Here is a 23453-nt window from a genome sequence, read left to right on the forward strand (position 1 = left end):
GTAACAGCTCTAGTAATCCCTGAAATGCAGTCAGTCCTGTCGTGGGCAGTACGCTGGTTGCTGCACCGGCTTTACTATCCCACCCTTCGAGTTGTTGGACGCTCGCAGAGCTGTGAACGCTGAGTCCATTGTGCTCTGCAATGCGTAGATCTTGTCGATACAGCATGTTGACAGAGAGGGAGCTCAAACCGTAATGAAGGTCACACTCTTGATCTCATTCTGACCTTTGCATTAAATATTGAAAACATAGTCCAAGTGCCTCAATCAGAAGCTTTCTCAGACAATTATCTCATTTCATTTAAAATGAGATTTAGACACGATATTGCACGATATGCAATTTGCCACGTCACCATGATAAGTGTACATTTACGTCTGCTACTGCAGAGAGATTTACCAGTAGTCTCCCAGAATTATCATAGATGATTGGATTGCCATCTGACCCCACAGAACTTGATCAGGTGACTGACTATTTAGAGTCAGTATTTTGCTACACCCTTGATATTGTAGCTCCACTTAAAAGGAAAGTAATTAAAGAGAAAAAACTAGCACACTGGTACAATGACAACACACAAATTTTAAGACAATCATCTACGAAATTAGAACATAAATGGCATCAAAATAAATGATCAGTATTTCATTCAGAATGGAAGGAAAGCCTTTATAGCTAAAACAAAATATCTTATTACTGCTATATCAGTGTATTTCTCCAGCTTAATTGAAGATGATAAAAATAATCCTAAAAGTGTATTTAATTCTGTAGGAAAATTAACTAGGTATAAAAACACTGTCAAAACGTGCACACCATCTATTTGTAGCAGTAATGACTTCATGAATTATATCAATGGAAAAATTTATAACATTAGGAAGAAATTTCAGACCATTAATTTGATAACAAACTATTTGATAGATAATGCCGTAGATATCTCTGTTTTTGATCAGTACTTAGACTGTTTTACTTCCCTTCAAGAGACTGACTTAATTTCACTGATTCATTCATGTTTCTTTAACAGATATTACCAGTAGCTACCCAACCCATTCTAAAAATAATAAATTCTTCCCCAAGCACTGGCTATGTGCCGAAAACTTTTAAGGTAGCAGTTATCAATGGTTAAAGTTGTAAATGACCTGTTACTGGCCTCTGATCAGGGTCGTGTCTCTTTGCTAGTGTTGCTGGATTTTAGTTTAGTTTCAGATTTTGATAGCATTGACCAATTTGATTTTATACTTGGTAGGCTAGAACATGTTGTTGGTGTTAACGGGACAGTCTTCTCCTGTCTCAGGCCTTCTTTGACTGATCGCTATCAGTACGTAGATCTAAACGTTGACTACTCTAAACAAACTAAGGAAATGTTTGGTGTTCCGCAAGGTTCTGCTTCAGGCCCATTGCTTTTCTCTCTGTAGATGCTACCCCTTGGTGCAATTTTCCGTAAACACTGAATTAACTTCCACTGTTATGCTGATGACTTGCAGCTATATGTTTCAGTTAAGTCAGATATGAGTCACCAGCTTAATAAGCTTGAAGAATGTGTGAAGGACATCAGAGAGTAGATGCTTACTATCTTTCTTCTGCTTAACTCTGACGACACAGAAATGCTTTTACTAGGACCATAGGCAGTCGGAAGTAAGTTTTCTGATTATAGAGTAACTCTGGGTGGTCTTTCTATTACATCATGTGCACCAGTAAAAGACCTCTCTTTTATCTCAGAAATATTGCTAAGATCAGAAATATGATGTTATTTTATGATGCAGAAACACTAGTTCATGCATTTGTTACCTATAGGTTGGAATATTGTAATGCTTTACTGTCTGGATGTTCCAGTGGGAGCATAAGCAAGCTCCACTTAGTCCAGAACACTAGCTAGTGTCCTAACTAGAACCAGAAGATATGAACACATCACTTCTATCTTATCCACATTGCATTGGCTCCCAGTCAATTTTCACATTGATTATGAAATACTATTACTAACCTATAAAGCACTTGGTCACACGCCACAGTACCTGGGTGATTTTTTTTTGTTTTTTTATGATCGGTCACGCCTACTTCGATCAAAAGGTGCAGACTATTTGGTAGTACAAAAGGATACAGCAGGGGGTGCAGCTTTTTCTTAGAGCCCCACAGTTGGAAAGGAACTGGTCTTTAAGTCCAGGCTTTTCTTAGGTAAAGGAGCAGATCTGGAGGGTTCATGGGTTCATAGAGTGTTTTGTGAACTGGGATGTCTGGATGCTGTCAGCTTACCACCCTTGCAAGTCGCCCAGGTTTGCAGACTGTGGAGTAGATGGATGCTTTACATCCCAGGAAGCCCTCATGTCTGTGTCACCTTCTGGCTTTAGCTTTTTAGTTATGCTGTCATAGCTAGTCTTGCCAGAGTCCTGTCTGCACTTTGCACATAATGTACATTGTTCATCACCTGATTACAATCATACCTAACAATTCTCTCTCTGTCTCACTATCTCTCTCTCTCTCTCTCTCTCTCTCTCTCTCTGTCTCGCTCTCACTATCTCTCTCTCTCTCTCTCTCTCTCTCTCTCTCTCTCTCTCTCTCAGGTCAGTTCTGTATCACATTAATAACCAGACAGGTAATGATTGCCATGGCAACTTTGATGATGTAGATAGACAGGGAGACAACATAATAATACTAATAATAAGAATAAGAATAATAATATCTATAACATCTGCTATCATACGTTTGAATGCCATCAGTGTAAAATTTCCAAACGGAATTATATGTTTGGTTTCCTGAGAGGTTTCGGTCCCCATGTCAAGTAAAGCTTTAAAACGAATAACAACCAAGATCCATCTGCAAAGGGCTTCATCCTGAAACACAACCTTTTAAGAAGATTTGTTCTCACTAGTGCAGAAGTGGAAGTGGATTAAGAAGGTAGAGAAGATGCAGCTTGGTTCTTTATAATGACAGGCATTTCAGGTGAAGCGTTCTGAGCTTTGTGTGCTAGAAACTAGGAAGTGGGTTATCTAATCTAAAAGTAGCATGATGAAGAAGGAAAGAATGTCTAGATCTGGCTGATGAATAGATGAATCAGTGAATTGTGTAATATGCTATTCGCTTTACTGATGTGAGAAACGGATTCAGTGATGTGTGTAAATCTGTAGAGTTATTTGTAGTTGTGTTATTCGTTGTTATGTGAAGAGTTAACTAATTCTGTTGTAATCATCACATCATGTGGCTCATGGATCGTTTAAAGCTGGATTTGAACCTCAGCAGAGTTCAACACTGTTTTTATTTGGTTGAACACTGATCAAGGTTCATATTTCTTTCTTTTACTTTAAAAGGTGACAAGGTTGGAGTATGCTGCTGCATGCACTAAAATCGTGGCAGCGTTGTCATCTACTGTCTTACGGTGTTTACTGAAGCCTCTCAGCAAAGCTATTTTTTGACTAATCAGTATCCAGGATTCAAGCAGCATGGTGTTGGAATGACTAATAACATGGGTTTTCTGTGTTTTTTATCAGAAAATTAAATTAACATTGTGCTATTTTACCTGCATTTATTTATTTAAGTTCATGTGTGTGTTGATGTGAAAATAATATTCATTCCTGTTACTGTTCTCTCTTCCCTGTGTGTGTATAAAGATCCCTTATGGAGGTGTCTGATGTCATCAGAGAAACATCATGGAAATTAAAGGTGTGATGCAGGAGGCAATCCGGATTATGGCATCAGGACCAGGGACGAGCTGCTCTTGAGAGGGCTTCATCACCTGCAACAGATCCAATCACGTTGATAGATGATCTCAGCGTCTCATGCGCTAATGAGATCTGTGATAGGATCCTGGCCTTGTATCATGCTGAAGAGTTCCATAGACCCTGAGGAGAGACATCAGCAATGTCGATAAAGTCCCTCCTAGATTTCCAGACAATAATGAAGGGCTTGGAAAAAGTTGTCTCCAACAGCAGGTACTCTTCGTTGTTTACTGTATCCACGAGTTCTGAGTCTGTCGCCATGACAACTGAAGTGATGAATTCATCAGCTCCTCAATCCGAAAGCCCTTTCAGTTTTCAGTTTATGAGCAAAGCCTCACAAGCGGTCAGTAAAGTTCTGGAAACGGAGCAAAAACTCTGCCTCAGTGTTGTCCCTGAAATAGTTTGGGTTAAAATAAAGAGACGGGAGGCATCTCATCCTTTGCGTGAACCTTTACTGAACAAATTTGCATAAGAGACAAAAAGGCTGTGCAAGTTTTCAGGCAGAAAAAAATGAATAATAATATTGCGCTGATGCTCATGGGAAATGTAGTTGTTTAAACAAATGTTGAGGTAAACAACAACTGATCATAAACATAAAGCAACACTAAATTGTGCTTTGCATTTAGCATTGTTTAAGATCAATACAAGTAAAAATAATAAATTGCAACATCCTCCCCCCCGATGAACTATAGTTCATCACTCTCTAATCATCACTAAGTATCACTAATTTCCAAAGGATACAGTAACTGAACTGGTCTTCTCAACACTGTTCCAAGGGAAGTGCGCACAGAACATGCGCGTATTAATCCATCTCTCCCCAGGAAAACGTCTTCAATCTTTCCCGTCTTCCATGTCTGTTGTGGGGTCTTGTCCTCTGCCACAAGAACGACATCTCCCACCTTCAGCACCTCTGCCGTAGTGTTTACACAATGGTGAGCAGACCTTAAATTCATCAAGTAGTCCCTGCGCCAACGAGTCCAAAATTCATTCAACAGCCTCTGACTGTATTTCCATCTCTTTGTCAAGGTCTCTCGATTTTGAGTAGCTGGCTGAGGGTTAGATGCAATGGTCTTGGGTGGTAAAGATGTAAGTCTGTTACCAACTAGAAAATGAGCAGGAGTCAATGGCTGAGGTTCATCCAATTCGTTGTGAACGTAAGTGAGGGGTCTTGAATTTAGCACAGCCTCTACTTCAGTTAAGATCGTGGTTAGCTCTTCAAAATTTAATGAGGCTTTACCCATCATTCTCTTAAGGCATGACTTTGTTGACCTCACAAGACGTTCCCAGAAACCTCCCCACCATTCTGCTCGCTCGACTATGTACTTCCAGTTATTCCCTTTTCAGCAAAGAAGATTCTGACATCAGGCTCTTTGATTGACTTCCAAAGCTCCTTTAGATCCTGATTTGCTCGTTTGAAGGTCTTTGCATTATCAGAGTATATGACTTTGCAAAGTCCCCTCCTTGCTATGAACCTCTTTAGTGCCAAAAGGAAATTCTCTGTACTTTGACTTGAGACTAGTTCCAAATGTATGGCCCTAGTGACAGCACAGGTGGAAAGTGCTATGTACACCTTACTCGTACCATTACTGGTCTTCACCAGGAGCGGTCCGGCAAAATCCACCCCAGTTGTTTCAAATGGAGGAGATTCGATTACTCTGTCCCTCGGCAAGGGAGCAGTGGCCTGCTGGACTGGCTTAACCTTAAACTTCTTGCAGACAGGACACCTTCCTACTATCTGCTTAACAAACTGTCTACCTTTCAGAATCCAAAATCTGTCTCTGACTTGCATGAGTGTATCTCTTGTACCTGAGTGCAAAACCTTCTCATGACAGCTTCGAATTAACAGTTCACAATACCGGTGTTTGACAGGTAGTATCCATGGGTGCTGCTCTCGAAAGGTGAGTTCAGACTGCTGCAGCCTTCCTCCCACCCTAATCAGGCCTTGCTCATCAAGAAATGGTTTGAGTTATTTGATTTTTGAGTCTTTATGTACATTCTGTCCTTTACTAAGCAATTTCATCTCTCTTTCAAATATCTCCTCTTGAGTCATTCTGACCCAATACAATTCAGCTGTCATTACCTCTTCAGCAGAAAGCTCTCCATGCTCCTTCACACTTGAGCATGTATTGGTGAGGAATCTCTTTACCCACGTGGTTACTCTGAGAACAGTGCTAAGTTTGCTGTATTTGCGTAGATCAAGCAGCATCTCTATTTTGTCTGTGCTGCTAAACTGCACTGCAACTTGGAATTTAGATCTGAGTTCTGCATTTGCCTCTTCCTTTGGAAGCTCTACATCTGCTGATACTAAAGAGTTCACTGACTGGAGAAAATCAGGTCCATTCCACCACAAGCGATTATCAATCAAATTGTCTGCCGATTGTCCTCTTGTTGGCAGATCTGCTGGATTATGTTTTCCGCTGCAGTGTGACCATGACTCTGGTTTAGTGAGGCTCTGAATCTCAGTCACTTGATTTGCCACAAAGGGCTTCCATTTTTGCGCCGAACTGCGGATCCAGCTCAAGACTATCATTGAGTCTGTCCACATATGGAGCTGGCTTTCTCCAATTTTAAGAGCTTTGGCCAGGTTATGAGCTAGCCTAGCACCTATCAAGGCTCCCATTAGCTCCAGTCGAGGGAGCGTCATTTTCTTTAGAGGTGCAACTCTGGACTTTGAGGCTACCATAGTCGCAATCATTTCTGCAGTCTCACTCCTGCCTTGTAGATATCCAACTGCACAGTAAGCCTTTTCTCTTGCATCACAAAAGACATGGAGCCTGACTGTTTCACTTTGCTGATTGTTCAATATGTGATACCATCTTGGAATGGCCACAAGGTGTAGCTTTGGCAACTCGTCACACCACTGCTTCCATTTGTGGGCTAAATCTGGGGGTAGTTCTTCATCCCACTTGAGACCTCGCTCCCACATTTCCTGGAAGAGGCATTTTACTCGGATGGTATAGGGAGTTAGGAAACCTATTGGGTCAAAGATACAAGATGATATCTGAAGGACACTCCGCTTAGTACTCTCTTTCCTTTTCAAAACATCCAGCACTTGCTGCAAGTTGAACACAAAGTCATCATGGTCTTGCCTCCATATTAATCCCAACACCTTCAATGCAACGTTTTCCGTCTCTGAATCTGCTGGGCTTTCAGTCTGGTCGTTCATCCATCTCGCTCTTAAGTCAGAGGAGTTGGTTGTCCATTTCCGCAGCTCCATTCCTGCAGCAGCCAAAATGGCCTTCGCTTGTGCTGTTATAGAACAGGCTTTATTTACATCAGGTGAGCTTGCAATAAGGTCATCCACATATAGTGACTCTCGAAGTACTGCCACAGTTTCTGGCTGTTCAGACTCATACTGTTTGAGATGGGTTCTAATTGTGGCCGCTAACAGAAAAGGGCTGGACGCAACTCCGAATACAACTCTGTTCATTCTCATAATGCAAGCTTCTTTTCAGAATTCTGCGAAGAGGGATCATAGGTCCATAAGAATCTCACAACATCTCTATCCCTCTCTTTCAGTCCGATCTGCAGAAAGGCCTTTGCAATATCAGCTGTGAAGGCAATCTTGTGAAGGCGGAACTTGATAAGTACATGTAGTAAGTCTGGATTTAAGTTGGGCCCGATAAGCAAACAGTCATTGAGGGAGGGCAAACCCTCTTCATTTGAAGATGCATCAAACACTATTCTTAATTTGGTTGTGGCCTTATCGTCTCGGATTACTGGATGGTGTGGCATGTAATACTTCACTGTGCTGGTCTGCTCTGCTATTTGTGTGTCCTGTACTTCCTCACATATCTCTTGCTGCAGATATTCATGAATCACATCACTGTATCTCTCATAGAGCTCATTGTTAGTTCTAAATCTTTTCTTGAGAGCTTCAAACCTCTTTCTTGCAACATTGCCGTTGTCTTTAAGCTCAGATTCGTCTCTGCCACATTTCCATGGCAACTCAACTTGGTAGCGTCCGTTTTCATAGCATACCATCTGTTCAAATGTCTCTAGCACTTCAGCTTCTTCTGCACTTGGTGATTTGTCATGGACGATGCCGAGAGATTCAATTTCCCAAAACGCATGTAACTGCTTTGAGATCTGATCGTCTTCTGCCACGCTAATGTGCATACATGTGGTTTCCGATTCGCTTGAGTTTGAAACAATACCTTGAATGGTCCAGCCAAAGGCACTGTCCAGAGCCACAAGGGAATCTGTTAGCCTCTCAATTTTCCCAGATACGACCTTCCAGTAGAAATCTGCTCCAATGAGCACTAGAAGTTCTGGGTCAACACCCTCAAGTGGAAAATCTGCAAGCTGCAGTCCCCTTTCCTTCATCAGTCTTTGAATATGATCATCAGGTACTTTCATGAGAGCTGAAGACACTTGTGGGGTCTCAATAGCATCAATCTCAAGTTTCTGCTGTGTGTTCCACACATTTTCCAATATAATCCTTACAGTGTTACGCTTGGTCATGACAGAATTGGGAGAACCAAAGGTATGGAGGTTCAATGTCTCTTGTCTTAATACTGGTAGCTGCAAACTTCTCACCAGCCTTTCATGAATGAAGCTTCGTTGACTACCTCCATCTATCAAACACCGTACAATTTTTCTCCCTCCTGGACCCTCAGTCCATGCCTTCGCTGTCTGCAGGAACACTGTGTTTGGTTCTTTTGATTTTATATTTTCTGTACTTGACACAGATGAAACCACCGTGACTGTCTTCATGCTAGAAATTTCTGGCTTTTCGTCGCTTTGTTCACACACAGACTGATGATGGCGACGACTGCAGAGTGGACATGTAACACCCTTGACTTTACAGTATTTTGCTATGTGTCTTGTGTTTCTCTTTGTGTTCAGCTACTGAATAATCAGGACAACGCTCTGACTTATGTTTACTTATCACAAAATACAGTTTGTTGGAACTGTTGGACAAGCTGTGTGCAACGCAGCAGCTGATGGAGTGTACAGTCTTTTGGGTCGTGATTCACTACCTGGCACTGCTTTGCTAAATGGTTTCTGAACACCTTCCCTTTGTATGCAATTGAGTCTTGTGAGCTGTTGTGCTCTTTCTCTGCTCTGAACTTCAAGATGCAAAAATGCCATGAACTCAGGTACACTATATACATCTTTTGTGCCAGCCTTTCATGTATAACTGAGAGCAATGTCATTTGGGATCAGCTGCATTAGTATTGGACAGAGAAGGCTGCCATAAGTATCACAGTGAATGCCTGCAGACTCTAAACTGCGAATTTGTATCTCTCATTCGTCATACAGCTGTCTTAATGCTGTGATGTCACATGATTTCTTAACGGGAGTCAGGTTTAACAGTCTGGACATATGTGCATTCACTACAAGGTCCTTCCTTACAAATCTGTCACTAAGCAATGTAATTGCAGCATCATAATTACTATCACTCAATGTAAGGCCTGCCACTGCCTTAGCTGCAGCTCCAGTTAAGTAGGATTTCAAGTAGGTGAACTTTTCTCTCTTGCACAGTGCATCATTTAAGTGAATGGCAGTCTCATATTGGTTCCAAAATTCTTGCCAAGCACTTATTTCTCCATCAAATTTGTCAATAATTAACTTTGGTAATTTAACTGACTGCCTATTACTGACTGCACTTACGTCACTCTGACGAGCAGTTGACTCTCTGCTGCCTTGAATCAGTCTGGTGGCGCGTCTTTTCCACAACACAATACGGTCTTGATATTCCTGCGCCATGTCAACCTCGTCCTCGAGTCCGTCTGTCGGCGTAGCGTCCTCTATTCGATTGTCCAGTTCTGACAAGCTTTCCTCTCTCGTACTCAACAATGACAACAGTTCAAGCAATTTCTCACAATCCGCGTCGTCCTTGTTGCTCTCCTCTTCTATACGACTCAAAAGCTTTGTAGTGGAAGCTCTAATCGTTCCGCGTTTCCGTCTCATTCGCTCGTAGTGATCAGCCATTACCGCTAATTCACTCACCGGCAGCCGCAAGCTAACTCCAAACTTCTTGTTCAAGTTCGTTAATAAAGTTCAAATATCCCGGGTTTCGGCACCATGAAATAGTTTGGGTTAAAATAAAGAGACGGGAGGCATCTCATCCTTTGCGTGAACCTTTACTGAACAAATTTGCATAAGAGACAAAAAGGCTGTGCAAGTTTTCAGGCAGAAAAAAAACGAATAATAATATTAGCACGCGAGTTCCCTCAATCCCAGCATTCACTGCCATCTCTCGCGCTGATGCTCATGGGAAATGTAGTTGTTTAAACAAATGTTGAGGTAAACAACTGATCATAAACATAAAGCAACACTAAATTGTACTTTGCATTTAGCATTGTTTAAGACCAATACAAGTACAAATAATAAATTGCAACAGTCCCAAAACTCTGTTCCTGCCTCCAGTGAGGTGAAACCGAATTTTTTGAGGGAGCTGGCCAAGAGCACAGCCAAGGAAATTCTGCAGAAATTATTTTGTATACTTGTCAGTTGTAGCAATACTGACCAGTCTGGACCAGAAGTTGAGCGGAAGTTCCTCTCTTTTGCTAAAAGGATCCACATGAACATCCACAATGTGTGTACATTCATCCGTGAGCGGAAGCAACCGTTTCAGAGAAAAGCAATACGATCTTGGACATCTGTACTGAAACTGATACTGAACTCGACATCATCTCGAACAACATCTGGAATTCTGCTGCAGAACAGTTATTAGGAAAACATGCCCTCTTGCTCATTTATACAGGAATCCAATCTTCTTTTATTGTATCCACTTGTGTCTTAATTTTAATACATTTTTCCCTTTGTTTTATTCTTTTATTCTCTACTATTGGCTATTTTGTATATCAAGAGTTGTCTGAAAAAACATTTCACCACATTTTGTACTGTGTATGATTGTGTATCATGGTAATCTAATCTGATAATTTGTTAGGATCTAAATTAGGTAATTGGGTAAATTATGCTTAAGTATGTATCGTGGAACTGCAGGGGTCTACACAAACTGTTAATTAGTATGCATTCTTAAATAGATCTCCTACAAGAAATATATTTTGGGTAAGGAGAATAGGATCAGGAGTGTATTTACAGCGTCTTTTACATTTCAGGCTAAAGGAGTTATGACACCTATTCATAAGTCAGTCTCATTTAGAGTGTCAAATGTAATTAAGGATAAACCGGGCAGGTGCTTAATCATTCAAGGTTGATTGCTATCAGAAAATATTAACCTAGTGAATGTATAATGTAGATGACTCAGGTTTTCTTTACAAATTTATTTCTTATTTTGTCTAGCCTCTGAGGAAAATACGAATTAGCAGCAGATTTTAACTGTACACTGGATCCTGCTGGAGATTGGTCCACAGGTTTAGACCAGTCTGATAATAGATGTAGACTAACCATTCACCGGTTTATTATGTTGGCTTGTAGAAGCCAACATTCTTTTTTGCTTATTCTTCTTAGACAAAAATTAATTAACTGCTATGCCTCCTAGGGCTTTCGAGTTACATGCACCAAAATAGGATATGGTCTGAAGTTTGTTGCTATTACTTTTCTAAGCGATCCGAGTACTGGTGCTCACGGTACTGGGTCTCAAACTGCATAGACACCCATTATAAATTTAGAGGTTTATAACTCTGCAATATTTTGAGCTATCTGCACCAAACTCGGCCAGCTTCTTTAGAGTGATAGTCTGAACAAAGATTCAAATTGGTGTACCGACTGGCCTTTTGATTTTCCCGCAGCCCTGCCCCTAATATATGCAAAATCAAAAAACATTCCAATGTGACATATCAAACATCAAACATTGACATGTAACATATCAAAAAACTTAGAACAATAAGGGGAACTTCCTCACAGGTATTCGATGACGTCATGTGACGTCACATGCAGCCCTGCCCCCAAAATAAAAATTACCATAAAATGGACATGTGATATATCAAAACAGCACAATGACAGGAATTGTGTCAAAGGTATTCCAAGGAAATCATGTGCAGGCCTGACACCAAAATAAAAAATTCACACAAAATGGACATGATATATCAAAACACTCAGCACAATGACGTGAGTTGCGTCACGGGTATTCGGCTGACGTCACATGCTTGTATCCACTCGCCTCAAAAAGTATTGGCACCCAAGCATAATGACCTTTGCGAATACTTGCTCCGACAAGCCAACATCAAAGTTTGTCACGAAGAACTTTACAAATCTAGTTAAAGAATGTTCTTATTAAGACATATAGAGAGAACTAGAACCAGATGGTAGGGCCTTTTCATGTTACTCTAGTACAAACGTGTTTGCATACAAATTTTTTCTTGGTATCCTAAAATACAGAACTGTCAGAACTGTTTCTACAATATTGTGATTTCGGATCATGCACCATGTTGTTTAGCATACAGATGGTAAAAGATCCACCTAGATGGAACTTTCAGCACAAGTGGCTACAGGATGAATATGTAAAATATATGGGGAAATAGATAGATCCGGTTTCCTCCCCCGGTCCAAAGACATGCATGGTAGGTTGATTGGCATCTCTGGAAAAATTGTCCCTAGTGTGTGATTGTGTGAGTGAATGAGAGAGTGTGTGTGCCCTGCGATGGGTTGGCACTCCGTCCAGGGTGTATCCTGCCTTGATGCCCAATGACGCCTGAGATAGGCACAGGCTCCCCGTGACCTGAGGTAGTTCGGATAAGCGGTAGAAGATGAATGAATGAATGAATGAAATAGATAGATGAATTCTTTAGAATTAACACCATACAAACATCTGCATGTATCAAAAGGGAATCATTTAAAGTGTTTCTTAGAGGACATATAAGTTAAACAAGCTCCCAGTCTTAAAAAAGCACAGCAGAATAGAAAGCATGCAATGAAAGCAAAACAATGAATTTCAAGCTTTTTTTATTTTGATATATTTATTCTTTTATAATAACACAGGGTAAGAGAGAACACGCACAAATATGCACACACAGGGTCTGAGAGGACACACACACACACACACAGGGTGAGAGAGAAACACACGTTTATTTCTAACACATATTCTTAACTCATGTTCAATTTCAAGGAACAATATCAACATTACCAGATGAAAGACATTATGATCATAAATAAAGCCTCTCCATGTCGATTCCATACTGTCCTCATGCTCTAAAGCTCAGGGCTGGAAACCTCGGCCTGCAGATGGAACTCATTGTACATTTGGATGAGTGAGGGAAAAAATCGTACCATAAACGTTCTACAGAGGAGTGGAGGTGGTTATCATGTGTCATTTTATCAAGTGTCATTAAATTGTCCACAGTTTCCACCTACCTCCAGAATCTCCTACCAGGAAAGTTTAAAAATAATTAAAGATAATAAGTATTGGGTGCGTTTTAATGATAACAAACATTTAATTGATTATCTGCACCTAAAACATCTTGCATCGTCCCAAATGACACACATGTGCCACCTCACACCTCTGTGAGTGACAGGCGGGAGAGAGTAAGCCCCGCCCACTCACATGCTAACAGAGGCCACTTCTTAAAATAAACAGCACAAGAATGTCTCTGATATCAACAGCATCAGTAAGATCACCGTTCATATCAGTTTTAAATCTATTCCTTTTAGGTCTGGAATCTAAAAGGCATTCGTCTGTTCTAGAATGTTAGCTGTTTACACACACCAGACGCTCAGAACTACATTAGAGGTTCAGAACTACATTAGAAGTTCTAGAAGTTTTCAATGTTCTAGAATGTTAGAAGTTACAGTAATACACTAGATGGGCAAAAATCAGTGATTGATGTTCTAGAATGGTACGTGTACAAACACAGACAATGTTAGAAGTCTCTAAATGCTATGGATGGATGCTAAATGCTCGAAATGTTGGATATTCTAGAAGTTACTGGAATTTTCTACATTTTATGCAGCATGTTCTTGTCAGAACTCACACTTCCAGATTGTTGCTGTTGTTCGACAGAATTTGCAGAACTCTATAGAGTTTGTCTTTTTCCTCATTATGAAAGGACTTTCGGGAATAAAAAAGGTTCTGTGTGAGATCTAGGAAAGCAGACGAAATAAGACATGCTGCCAGACTCACACAACAAGAACCGACAAGTGTCAAAGTGGCCTGTTACTCTTACTACGAGTGTGTGTGTGCAGAGAGGAGGAGACAGATCCTGTGGAGCAGAGGCTTGTACTGAGGTAAGTCCTGAAGGACCTGCTGAAGAACGTCTCTGGTCTGTCACACACACACACACACACACACACACACACACACACACACACACACAATGTAATCGAACATCACATCATAATTTTAGATGTTGTTAAAATGTTATCTCTTCTAGATGTTCTCTGTGTTCTAGAGTGTGCCGTGTCTGACCGTGTTCAGTTCTTCTTGCAGTGTGTTCATGGCGAGCTGCAGCGCATCTTCTCCTCTAGCTGTGGCTCTGTAGCGACCCTCCATCACCAACTGCAGCTGTTTCACCCGAGATTGCAGAGCCAGCAGCTGGATCAGGTTCTGCAATGGAGAACCACAGAACATTTAATAAGGTTCCAAAGGAAAGGATCCAAAGCCAGATTTGACCAAGTTTCTAAGCGTAGAACAGCAGAGAGGTCAGCAGATTGAAAAAAAATAGGAGCTGAGAACAAGATGATAAATGACCTGGTTTTTAGAGCAGAGAGCAAATGAAAACAAAACCAGGTTCTAGAGCAGATTACAACAGAGCTGTCCCTCAAATCAAATCACTATGGCAGAACACTCAGTGGTGGTACAGAGAAAAATTTGAGCTTTTGATCACGTTCTAGCCCTGTGAAGAGATTGTTTCTTCGGGTTCTAAATAAACTTTATTTTGTTAAAGTTAGGTCTTAACATTACTGATGTTTACTTAATTCACAGTGGGCGGAGCTACACTGAGTACAGGTCATGACAGATATTAATTACAATTAATGCTTATATGTGGCAAAAATACTCTTATTTGTGTGTGTGTGTGTGTGTGTGTGTGAATACCCACTTTTTCTTTGGTCTCCTGCATGTCCTTGATGTCATCTTTATAGGTGGAGCTAGTGTTTTTGAGGTCAGTGATCTGCATCTGAGATCAGTAATGATGTTCAGTAATTTCTAAGTCGGAGTCCATTACTTGGCGGAGGAATTATATTTCCCGGGGGGTCGATGCTGATTGAGATCAGTGTTGTATAAAGTACTAGAAAGCAATACTTGAGTAAAAGTACAAGTATCGTACTAGAAAAAGACTTTGGTAGAAGTGAAAGTTACCTTTTAGAATATTACTTAAGTAAAAGTCTTAAAGTATCTGATATATACTGTACTTAAGTATCAAAAGTAATTTTCTGATATTCAGTGTACTTAAGTATTTGAAGTAAAAGTAAAAAGTAAAATTTCAGTGATTTTTGGTAGACATAAGAGCAGGAGCGGTTCTAGGATTTCGTCTTTAGGGGGTTTTAGCCCTCAGTGAGAATTTAAAACAAGAAGAGTTTTATATTATATATTATATGACTACATAGTAAGCCAAAAGTTATGGTATTATTTAATGGCAAAAGTGGACACCAAAATTTTATGCATGTTGTAATGATGCCAGTCTTGAATCAAATCAGTTCATGTATGTGTGCATTTTCTACAAAGTGTGTCCAATGAATGCAGTCATTAATAAAAAATATTCACAAGACAAAAAGACCAAATCAATAAATGCTATTTTTATTTAGTATTGAATGGATTGTTTGCATTAATATTTTGTTTGTGCTATCAACTCTGGTAATAATAGTGACATTTCACTGCTTTTGGTTGCCGTCTTTGCGGCTTTCCGCTAATTAACGTTATAGATAAACGCCTCCAGCTCTGACTGCGCGTGCACGCTGTGCGTGCCTGTGCTTCTCCATAGAGTGTAATGCAATCTAGGAGCAGTGATTCGCCAAACCTCCCTTATTGCAGTCGCACACATTTCTTCTGATTTTAGTTTGTAGTAACGAGTAACGAAGATGCTTAGTGGAAATATAACGGAGTAAAAGTATACATTTTATCTAGGAAATGTAGTGGAGTAAAAGTGAAAGTTGACATAAATTTAAATAGCAAAGTAAAGTACAGATACGTGAAATTTCTACTTAAGTACAGTAACGAAGTATTGGTACTCCGTTACATTACAACACTGAATGAGATGCTGAACGTTTCTGTGTTCTACATGGAATCACTTTGTCGTTTTCGAGCCGATCCAAACTCGGTCGGGACCACAGCAAGGTCAGATGTTTGAAATGTTTTTTTTGAAATGCTTTAATTGCTACCTTCATGCTTAAAGAATGCTTGTATGGTTTTTACAGGCAATAAACTTAGTAACAAGAAGGACTGGTGGAATTGCCCCTGCTGTTTGTTCTCTGTGAAACTGCTTGTTCTCCAATCAGCTATGGGTTCTTTTAGGAACAAAACCCATCTCAACTCCACTGGACTAAGTATGTTATTTCTGATGAAAACAGGGATCAAAAAACTTACACAATCAAAAATTATTTGGAAAAAAATTTGTAAACCACTGTGATTTTTCACAGAATTATAGGATGTTTTGTGCAGATTCATGACATAATGTCACAACACACACACCTTGTGTGTCTGAAGGATGTTGCGTTGAAGATTCTGCAGTGTGTTCTGAAGGTTGGCACGTGTTGGGTGTTTGCGGTTGCTCTGTGTCTGAGCTTCGCTGCGTCTCACTATGTTTTCACGTCGAGCGACTGCCGCCTCCATCTCCCTCAACATCATCTCCCGCTGCTTCAACAGCTGGTTGTAATGACGGAGAAACACACACACACACGCACAATATACAAATAAAACCCAAACACAAATTATCACAAATATACACTTATGCACAGAAATCCTTAACAAGTTATCATGAATAAACTTTCCTTATCCCTTAACACGTCATAAATAAACTTTCCTCTCTCTCTCACACACACACACACCTCCTTGCGGTGTATCTAACCTTTGATGGTAGGCATGTCCCCCTTTCCAACCTCCGATTCCACAGCCAAACGAGTCTCCTTTGCCAGCTGAATTTTTCTCTCCCACAACATGATCTGTCGTCTTTACATACAAACACACACACAAACACACACACACAAACACATACACGAAATGCATGTTTGGTCTACTAGGATATAGTTACATATTAACGGGCATATTAATTTGCTGTTAATGGTGTGTGTGTGTTTATTTTTGTGTGTGTGTAGCAGTACCTTGAGTGTTTGTATGAAGCTTTTCTCCATCAGGCTATTGCTCTGCTCCAGCTCCTGTTTCAGTTGTGTCTTCTGGTTCAGGAGTGAATTCAGCTTCTCCATGTCTAACCTCAGAACTTTAGACTCTCCAACTCAACCAGACCACGTTCCTCCTGCTCAATCTCACCTACACACACACACACACACACACACACACACACACACACACACACACACACACACATACACATATCTATACATGTCTACATTTTATATCTTTTAGAGAAGCAGTTTATACAGCAACACTAGATGTATTCATGACTACAACCTATTGTTCCTATTCCCATGCTGAAGATTATTTTCCTATAACAGTGTATACAGCTCAAATTCTCACTTCGGTTCTAGCAGCTACAAGCATTTGTTCCCTCAGCAGCATCTATTTTTTCTCTGTCCTGATGTTCCTAAAACACTGCTGTTAGAGCTGCTGTTATAGAAAATGAATCAACAACTTCTGACCAATCACAATCCAGAACTCAGCTGCACTGTGAGATGATCTTTAACATAACAAGTTCCTCCAGCTGTTTATTCAGAGACCTCACCTCAATCTCCAGAGGACCCAGGTCTTCATGCTGCTCTCACACACACACAGACATGCACACACAATCAAAAGACAGTAAAAGTAGACAAAACTGCTGGAACAGGAAGCAGAACACACCGTGTGTGTGTGTTTGTGTGTGTGTTTGTGGGTGTCAGTGAAAGAGCGTGGATGAGTGTGTATCATGTCATGACTCACCCCTGTGCTTGCCCTGATCTGCTCGATCTTCTTGTTATACATGCTGATGGTGGCCTGGTTGCGCTCGATGGTAGAGATGAGTTTAGTGACCGCCGCCTCTTTGGTCAAAAGCAGCTGGTTCCGTTCCTTCATTTCCTGTTCCTGCTCCAGCTGCAGGCGAGAGAGAGCCTCGAGACGCAGCGCCACCTCACTGACCTCCAGCGTCACTGCAGCTGAGTCGCCCTTAACTTTCGCAAGCTGGCCTTCCTGTTTTACACACACACACACACACACACACACACACAGGAATCCAACACAGGAAGAAAATTACTCTATATATATTATTGTTTGTGTGTGTGTGTGTGTGTGTATACTCTTACCTTCTCTCTGTGCTGAGCCATAATATTCATGGTGAGATGGTGTGTGTGTTTGGCACTGCTGTCGTGTGTGAGCTGCTCCTGCATTTTCCTCATGATCTTCTCCTCCAGGTCCACCCTTACACATGTTTCCTTCTCTATCTGTTTTTTCAGGATAGTGAGTTCGGACTGACAGGCACTGCACTCCTGCACACACACACACACACACACACACACACACAAACACACACAGTCTCAGAGTTTGTATTTGACCATGTTCAGGTTCTTCTGAGTCTCCTGCAGAGTGTGTGTGTGTGTGTGTGTGTGTGTGTGTGTGTGTGTGTGTGTCTCACGGTGGTCACACTGGTCAGGCTCTTCTCAGTCTCCTGGAGCGTGCGTGTATATGTAGTGCAGAGTTTCTGCAGTGCCTCCTTCTTTGTGCCTATCTGTGTGAGAAGCTTCCTGTACGTAGGTGTCTCTGTTAAGCTCAGCGCGGTTCACCATCACCGTCAGCACCTCATTCTTCTCCTGCTCCTGTGTGATGGAGCGATTGAATCCCTCCAACTCTGTGTCCAGAGCACGCAACTCGTGATTGGCTGACCTTAAAGGGGGAGGGGTGTGGATAACCAATCAGAGATCACCTTTAAAACCGATTGTACAAACGTTGTCATAATGCTGAAAGACTAACAAGACTTTGTGAAAATGTACTATAGCTATGAATGCAGAACACACACACACACACACCTCAGTGCCTCCTGCATTGTGTTGTAAGCCTCATCTCTCCTCTTCACCTCGATCATGCTGCTGTTTAACTGCTGGAGCTTCTTCTCCACTACTATAGAGTCTAATTCCAACTGAGCCTGCAAAACACACACACACACATATTTTTATTGTGTTTTATTCCTCTTACAGCACAGCATTTTTTTCTTATTAACTAAATTATGAATACCTATGAATAAACTGTTACTATGGAAATGATAAGGTGTCAAAGTGAGTACATTAATATAAACATGTGCTACAGTCAGGGCTGCTGTTAGAGAGAGTTAATCAACACCATCTGACAAATCAGAGTCCAGAAGTCAACACCAGCTCTGTGTGTAATTTATAGCGACAGATAGTTCCTGACCTCAGCTAAGGCGTCTCTGGCTGCTTCCTTGTCTTCGGTCTGCGAGAGTATCTGCACCTCATACAGAGCGATCTGCTCCCTCAGTTTCTCCACCTGCTTCATCAGACGCTCCACATACAGATCCTACAACACACACACACACACACACACACACACAGTGTACTAATATGTAATGCACAACAAATGGCTTCACTGTCGCAAAACAATGAATTCCATTAATTTTTTTATTTTGTTGTAAAATATCTATTATTTTATATTTTTTTCAAATATTAAAAATGAAACAGAAAAAAACCTTCTGGAGTTTCTGCTCCTCTGCTTGCCGTTTCTCTGCCTGCGCCTTGTTCTTGGTGTTCTTCATGGCAGCGACTTCTAGGTGCAGGTCTGAGGTCACTTCCTGCATGTAGATCAGACGCCGAGCAAAAGTGTCCACCTCAGACTGCAGCTCTGACACTGTGATCCATCACACACACACATGCACACACACACACAACATGGAAGTAACTTCACCGGACTGTACTTTGTGTGTGTGTGTGTTCTCTTACCCTGTGTGTGTATGTGTGTGTGTGTTGTCTCAAACTGTGAGTGCTTGTGTGTTCTCATTACATGTGTGGGTTTCTCTCACCCTTTGTGTGTGTTTCTCTCAGCCTGTGTGTGTGTGTTTCTCTCATTCCGTGTGTGTGTTCCTCTCACCCTGTGTGTGTATATATGTGTGTGTGTTTCTCTCACCCTGTGTGTATATATGTGTGTGTTATATGAGACGTCTCGTCTCATCTCCCTCACTGTCTGTGAAAACCGCCTGACACAAACACATCACCATCATCATTACTCTTCCATCTGGACAAGTTATATTAATGCTTTAAACATCAGGACTGAAGAATAAACCAGTTTTATATTACATATAGCTACAACTATAAAGCACGAGAAGCTGCAGTTTGCTTATTAACACACTGATTGTTTTTTTTTTTTGTTGTTGTTGACTGTAAATGTGAATAAAATCAGATCGGAATCCTCAGCAGATCGTAACTGTAACAAAAACATGAGAACAAATCAACACCTTCTGACCAATCAGAATTCAGGATTAGAGCCTGAAGATAATGAATGTATAAATCTACAGGTCTCTGTGTTCAGACTGGTTCATACTGGACAGGTGAATGTGAGGGCAGGACATCAGAACATTTTTTTTTGTTGAATAAAAGTTTTTTGGTCACCTGCTGAGATTCACTGACATCAGAAAGAAGCTCTGCACCACGTTGTGGATCATCTGGAGATTCTCTCCTGTCTTCATCCTGACAACATCCACATCAATGGGATGGCTGTTGAGCGCGTTTCCAGTTTCAAGTTCCTGGGGATCCACATCTCGGCGGACCTGTCCTGGACTACCAACACTTCCAGCCTGGTCAAGAAGGTTCACCAGCGCCTCTTTTTCCTGAGGACACTCAAGAAAAATCAGCTTTCCTCGGATATCCTGGTGAACTTCTACCGCTACGCAATAGAAAGCATCCTGACCAGCTGTGTCACAGTTTGGTATGGGAGCTGCTCTGTTGCAGAGCGCAGGTCATTGCAGCGAGTGGTGAAAACCGCACATCACAGGGACTCCACTTCCAGCCATGGAGGACATCCAGAAGAAACGCTGTCTGCGTCGAGTTCGCAACATTCTTAGGGACTCCTCTCATCCCGCCCATAGACTGTTTTCTCTTCTGCTCTCCGGCAGGCGTTTCAGATGCCTCCGGACCAGGACCAGCCGACTTTTTTCGTAGAGCTGTCTCTTTATTGAACTCTGCCCCTCGCTGATCCTATTGTCCTTCATTCTACGACGCCCCCCTCTTCTTGAGAAAATAACACATTAATGTTGTTAACACCGTTAAAGCTTTGTTTTGTTATTTAAAACACGAAATGTAGAGAAATATTAACAAATCCTCACCTTCTTTGTCCTTCAATAAACTTCCTTTATGAACAATAAAAGCTCGGTACCGACGTTACAGTGACACATTAAAGTACCGTCAACGCTTATAAGCCTGTTGCTAAGCAACCCTAAACTTTCGGAAGTTTGAGGAAACAACCGTTTTTTTCCAGGCTTTAAACTCTAAATAATAACCTATTTTTCTTTCTTTTTTTTTATTTCAAAAGGCAAGAATAATTAGAAAGATCATTTAATTTAAAGTTTTCCGCACTTTCCTCCCGCACGGCTAGAGGGCAGTATGGCGTCATTAGTGGGATAAGGACAGAAAGCGCCGAGTGAAATGTGGTGAAAACTCAAAATGCAGAGCAGAAGGAAAACAGTGCTTTAGTTCTACAAGTCTTTTGTCTTATTGGCAGATTTCTAAAACATCTTTAATATTCTGACTTTACAGTTACATTATAAAAAAAGGATTGACGAGTTTTTTTTGTTGTGTTCCTTTATTATAAACACACTTGTTTATTACAACAGTTCTGACAGTAAAGTAAGTGGATATTTATTCTGCACCTTCCTGAAACCTTCTGTACTCTGAAGTCACAAAGGATTTACTCAGGTTTTGGATTTGTCAGTTTCACCAAAATAAACACCTATTTTATATTATTTTAATTATATTATAATAATAAAGACATCATTTCATTTGGTTTTTTTTTTTTACCTTTGTTATAAAGTCAAAATCTTCAAAAGTTTAAAATCTTTAAATCTGCTTTTTCGCTTTCTATTTTTTTAAGGAGGCGGGGCTATACAAGCAATAGTTGTGACGTCACAAAATAAAGAAAATCTTCACATCTTTGAACCAATCATGTCTGATCCTCAAATTATTATCTGACATTATTATGACAAGTCACTGGAAATGTTTGTCTGTGGAACCTGAACACGAGCTAATGAGAAGTTGTTCTGGTGGTTGTTATGGTAGCGTGGTAAGTATATTAATAGTCATGTGACTAACATGAGCTAACTTGGTACCTGTTAGCTAGTGTTGAGGTGTCTCTGGAATTTTGTCCTAAGAAAATGGAACACTTTACATGTTCTTTCTACAATACACTTAACAGCTTTTGACCTAATTATTATTGGATGATAATAAGCTCTGATTATACAGTCTAATAGCAGCAGGGAGAAAAGACTTTCAATAAGAAGCTGCTCAGAGATGCAACTGTTTCTTACAGGGGGTGAGAATCATTCTCCATCAATGATGTTAGCTTAGCTACCATCCTCCTTTCTCCCACCTCCTGTACAGTGTACATGGATGATGAACAGAAACAGCTGGTTGAGCTAACAAACATCATCATTAAACAGACGTGTGTTTGTATAAAGGGCTGTATATTGTAAATACCCTAAAGCAAGTCTGATTATCAAATGACTTTTAGAGATGTGCATGTACACATTTAGGCAGGAGTATTGAGTTCTGCAGTATTAGTTTTAATGTCTGTGTAAATCAGAGGTAAACAAAGCAGTGGTTGACACTGTAATTGTTTATTCAATCACCTCATGTTGTTTCTCCCCTGAATGAAAAAAAAAAGGAACATACGTTACTTTAAGCTCCAGGTGCATTTAAACACAGTGTAAAGTGTACAAGAGTCTGACAGAGAGATCCTCACTCTTTAAACTTCCACTCTTGCCGGCACATGGGGCACTGCTGCTGTACCTGCTGCGAGTTCAGCCACTTCAGGATGCAGTGCATGTGGAAGCAGTGTGAGCACTGACCCCACACCAGTGGGCAGTCGTCCCCAGGAACTTTACCTGCACACATGAGGTACAGAAGCACACATACTTTACAATGTATTTGGTGTTCAGATGAGTTCATTATTCTGAGACAAAATAATTGTAGAAAAGTGGATTACAGTCTGGACAGCAGCCATTAAACGGGGCTCTGCAGATGCCACAGTTCTCATCGTTGGCCACCCAAAGCCATGAAGCAACACCATGCCACTGCTTTATCTTCACCTTCATCTCTATCTGCTTTAAATATTAAAAAAAAAAAAGTAAACAAAACTGAGATCAATCAAAGCAAGAAACAGGGTAAGAACTAAGATGAAGAAACATTCTGAATGTACAAATGAATAATAAAATAGATATTTTAAAGATTTTAACTGTCAGAAAAAAGTAAGGATATAAATAAATGTGAACAAATAAACAAAAAAAACACGTATTTGACGTCATTGAGAATAAACACAAATTGCGTGTTTTAATGTTGAGTTCAAGGTGATTTTTTAAAAGAATGACAATGTAAAGATTTAAAGACGTTTTAGAAATATGGCAATGAGACAAGAAATTTGCTATAAATACCGTTTTGTAGAACTAAAGCACTGTTTTCCTTCTGCTCTGCATTTTGAGTTTCCACCACATTTCACTCGGCGTTTTCTGTCCTTATCCTACTAATGATGACATACCGCCCTCTAGCGTACG

General features: G+C 40.6%; 1 protein-coding gene and 1 pseudogene across 3 annotated transcripts; both read right to left on the minus strand.

Annotated features, from left to right (window-relative positions):
- Positions 1 to 12610: 12610 nt before the first annotated feature.
- On the minus strand, positions 12611 to 19913 carry LOC132851930 (coiled-coil domain-containing protein 40-like; annotated as a pseudogene).
- Positions 19914 to 22445: 2532 nt separating this feature from the next.
- LOC132852085 (anaphase-promoting complex subunit 11) lies at positions 22446 to 23445 on the minus strand. 3 transcript variants are annotated; one of them, XM_060879120.1, is made up of 4 exons: positions 23334 to 23445; positions 22889 to 23003; positions 22646 to 22787; positions 22446 to 22549 (listed from the first exon to the last, which is right to left on the minus strand). In XM_060879120.1, exons 2-4 carry the CDS (start codon positions 22995 to 22997, stop codon positions 22534 to 22536), a joined length of 267 nt encoding a protein of 88 aa, XP_060735103.1. In that variant the 5' UTR covers positions 22998 to 23003; positions 23334 to 23445; the 3' UTR covers positions 22446 to 22533. The 3 variants fall into 3 exon arrangements, with proteins under 3 accessions (XP_060735103.1, XP_060735102.1, XP_060735105.1); XM_060879119.1 differs by having other exon boundaries at positions 22889 to 23006; positions 23334 to 23427; XM_060879122.1 differs by lacking the exon at positions 22446 to 22549 and having other exon boundaries at positions 22641 to 22787; positions 22889 to 23006; positions 23334 to 23427.
- Between the last annotated feature and the right edge of the window lie 8 nt (positions 23446 to 23453).

Source organism: Tachysurus vachellii, chromosome 10 (assembly GCF_030014155.1).
Source record: "Tachysurus vachellii isolate PV-2020 chromosome 10, HZAU_Pvac_v1, whole genome shotgun sequence".
In the NCBI taxonomy this organism is placed as follows: Eukaryota; Metazoa; Chordata; class Actinopteri; order Siluriformes; family Bagridae; genus Tachysurus; species Tachysurus vachellii.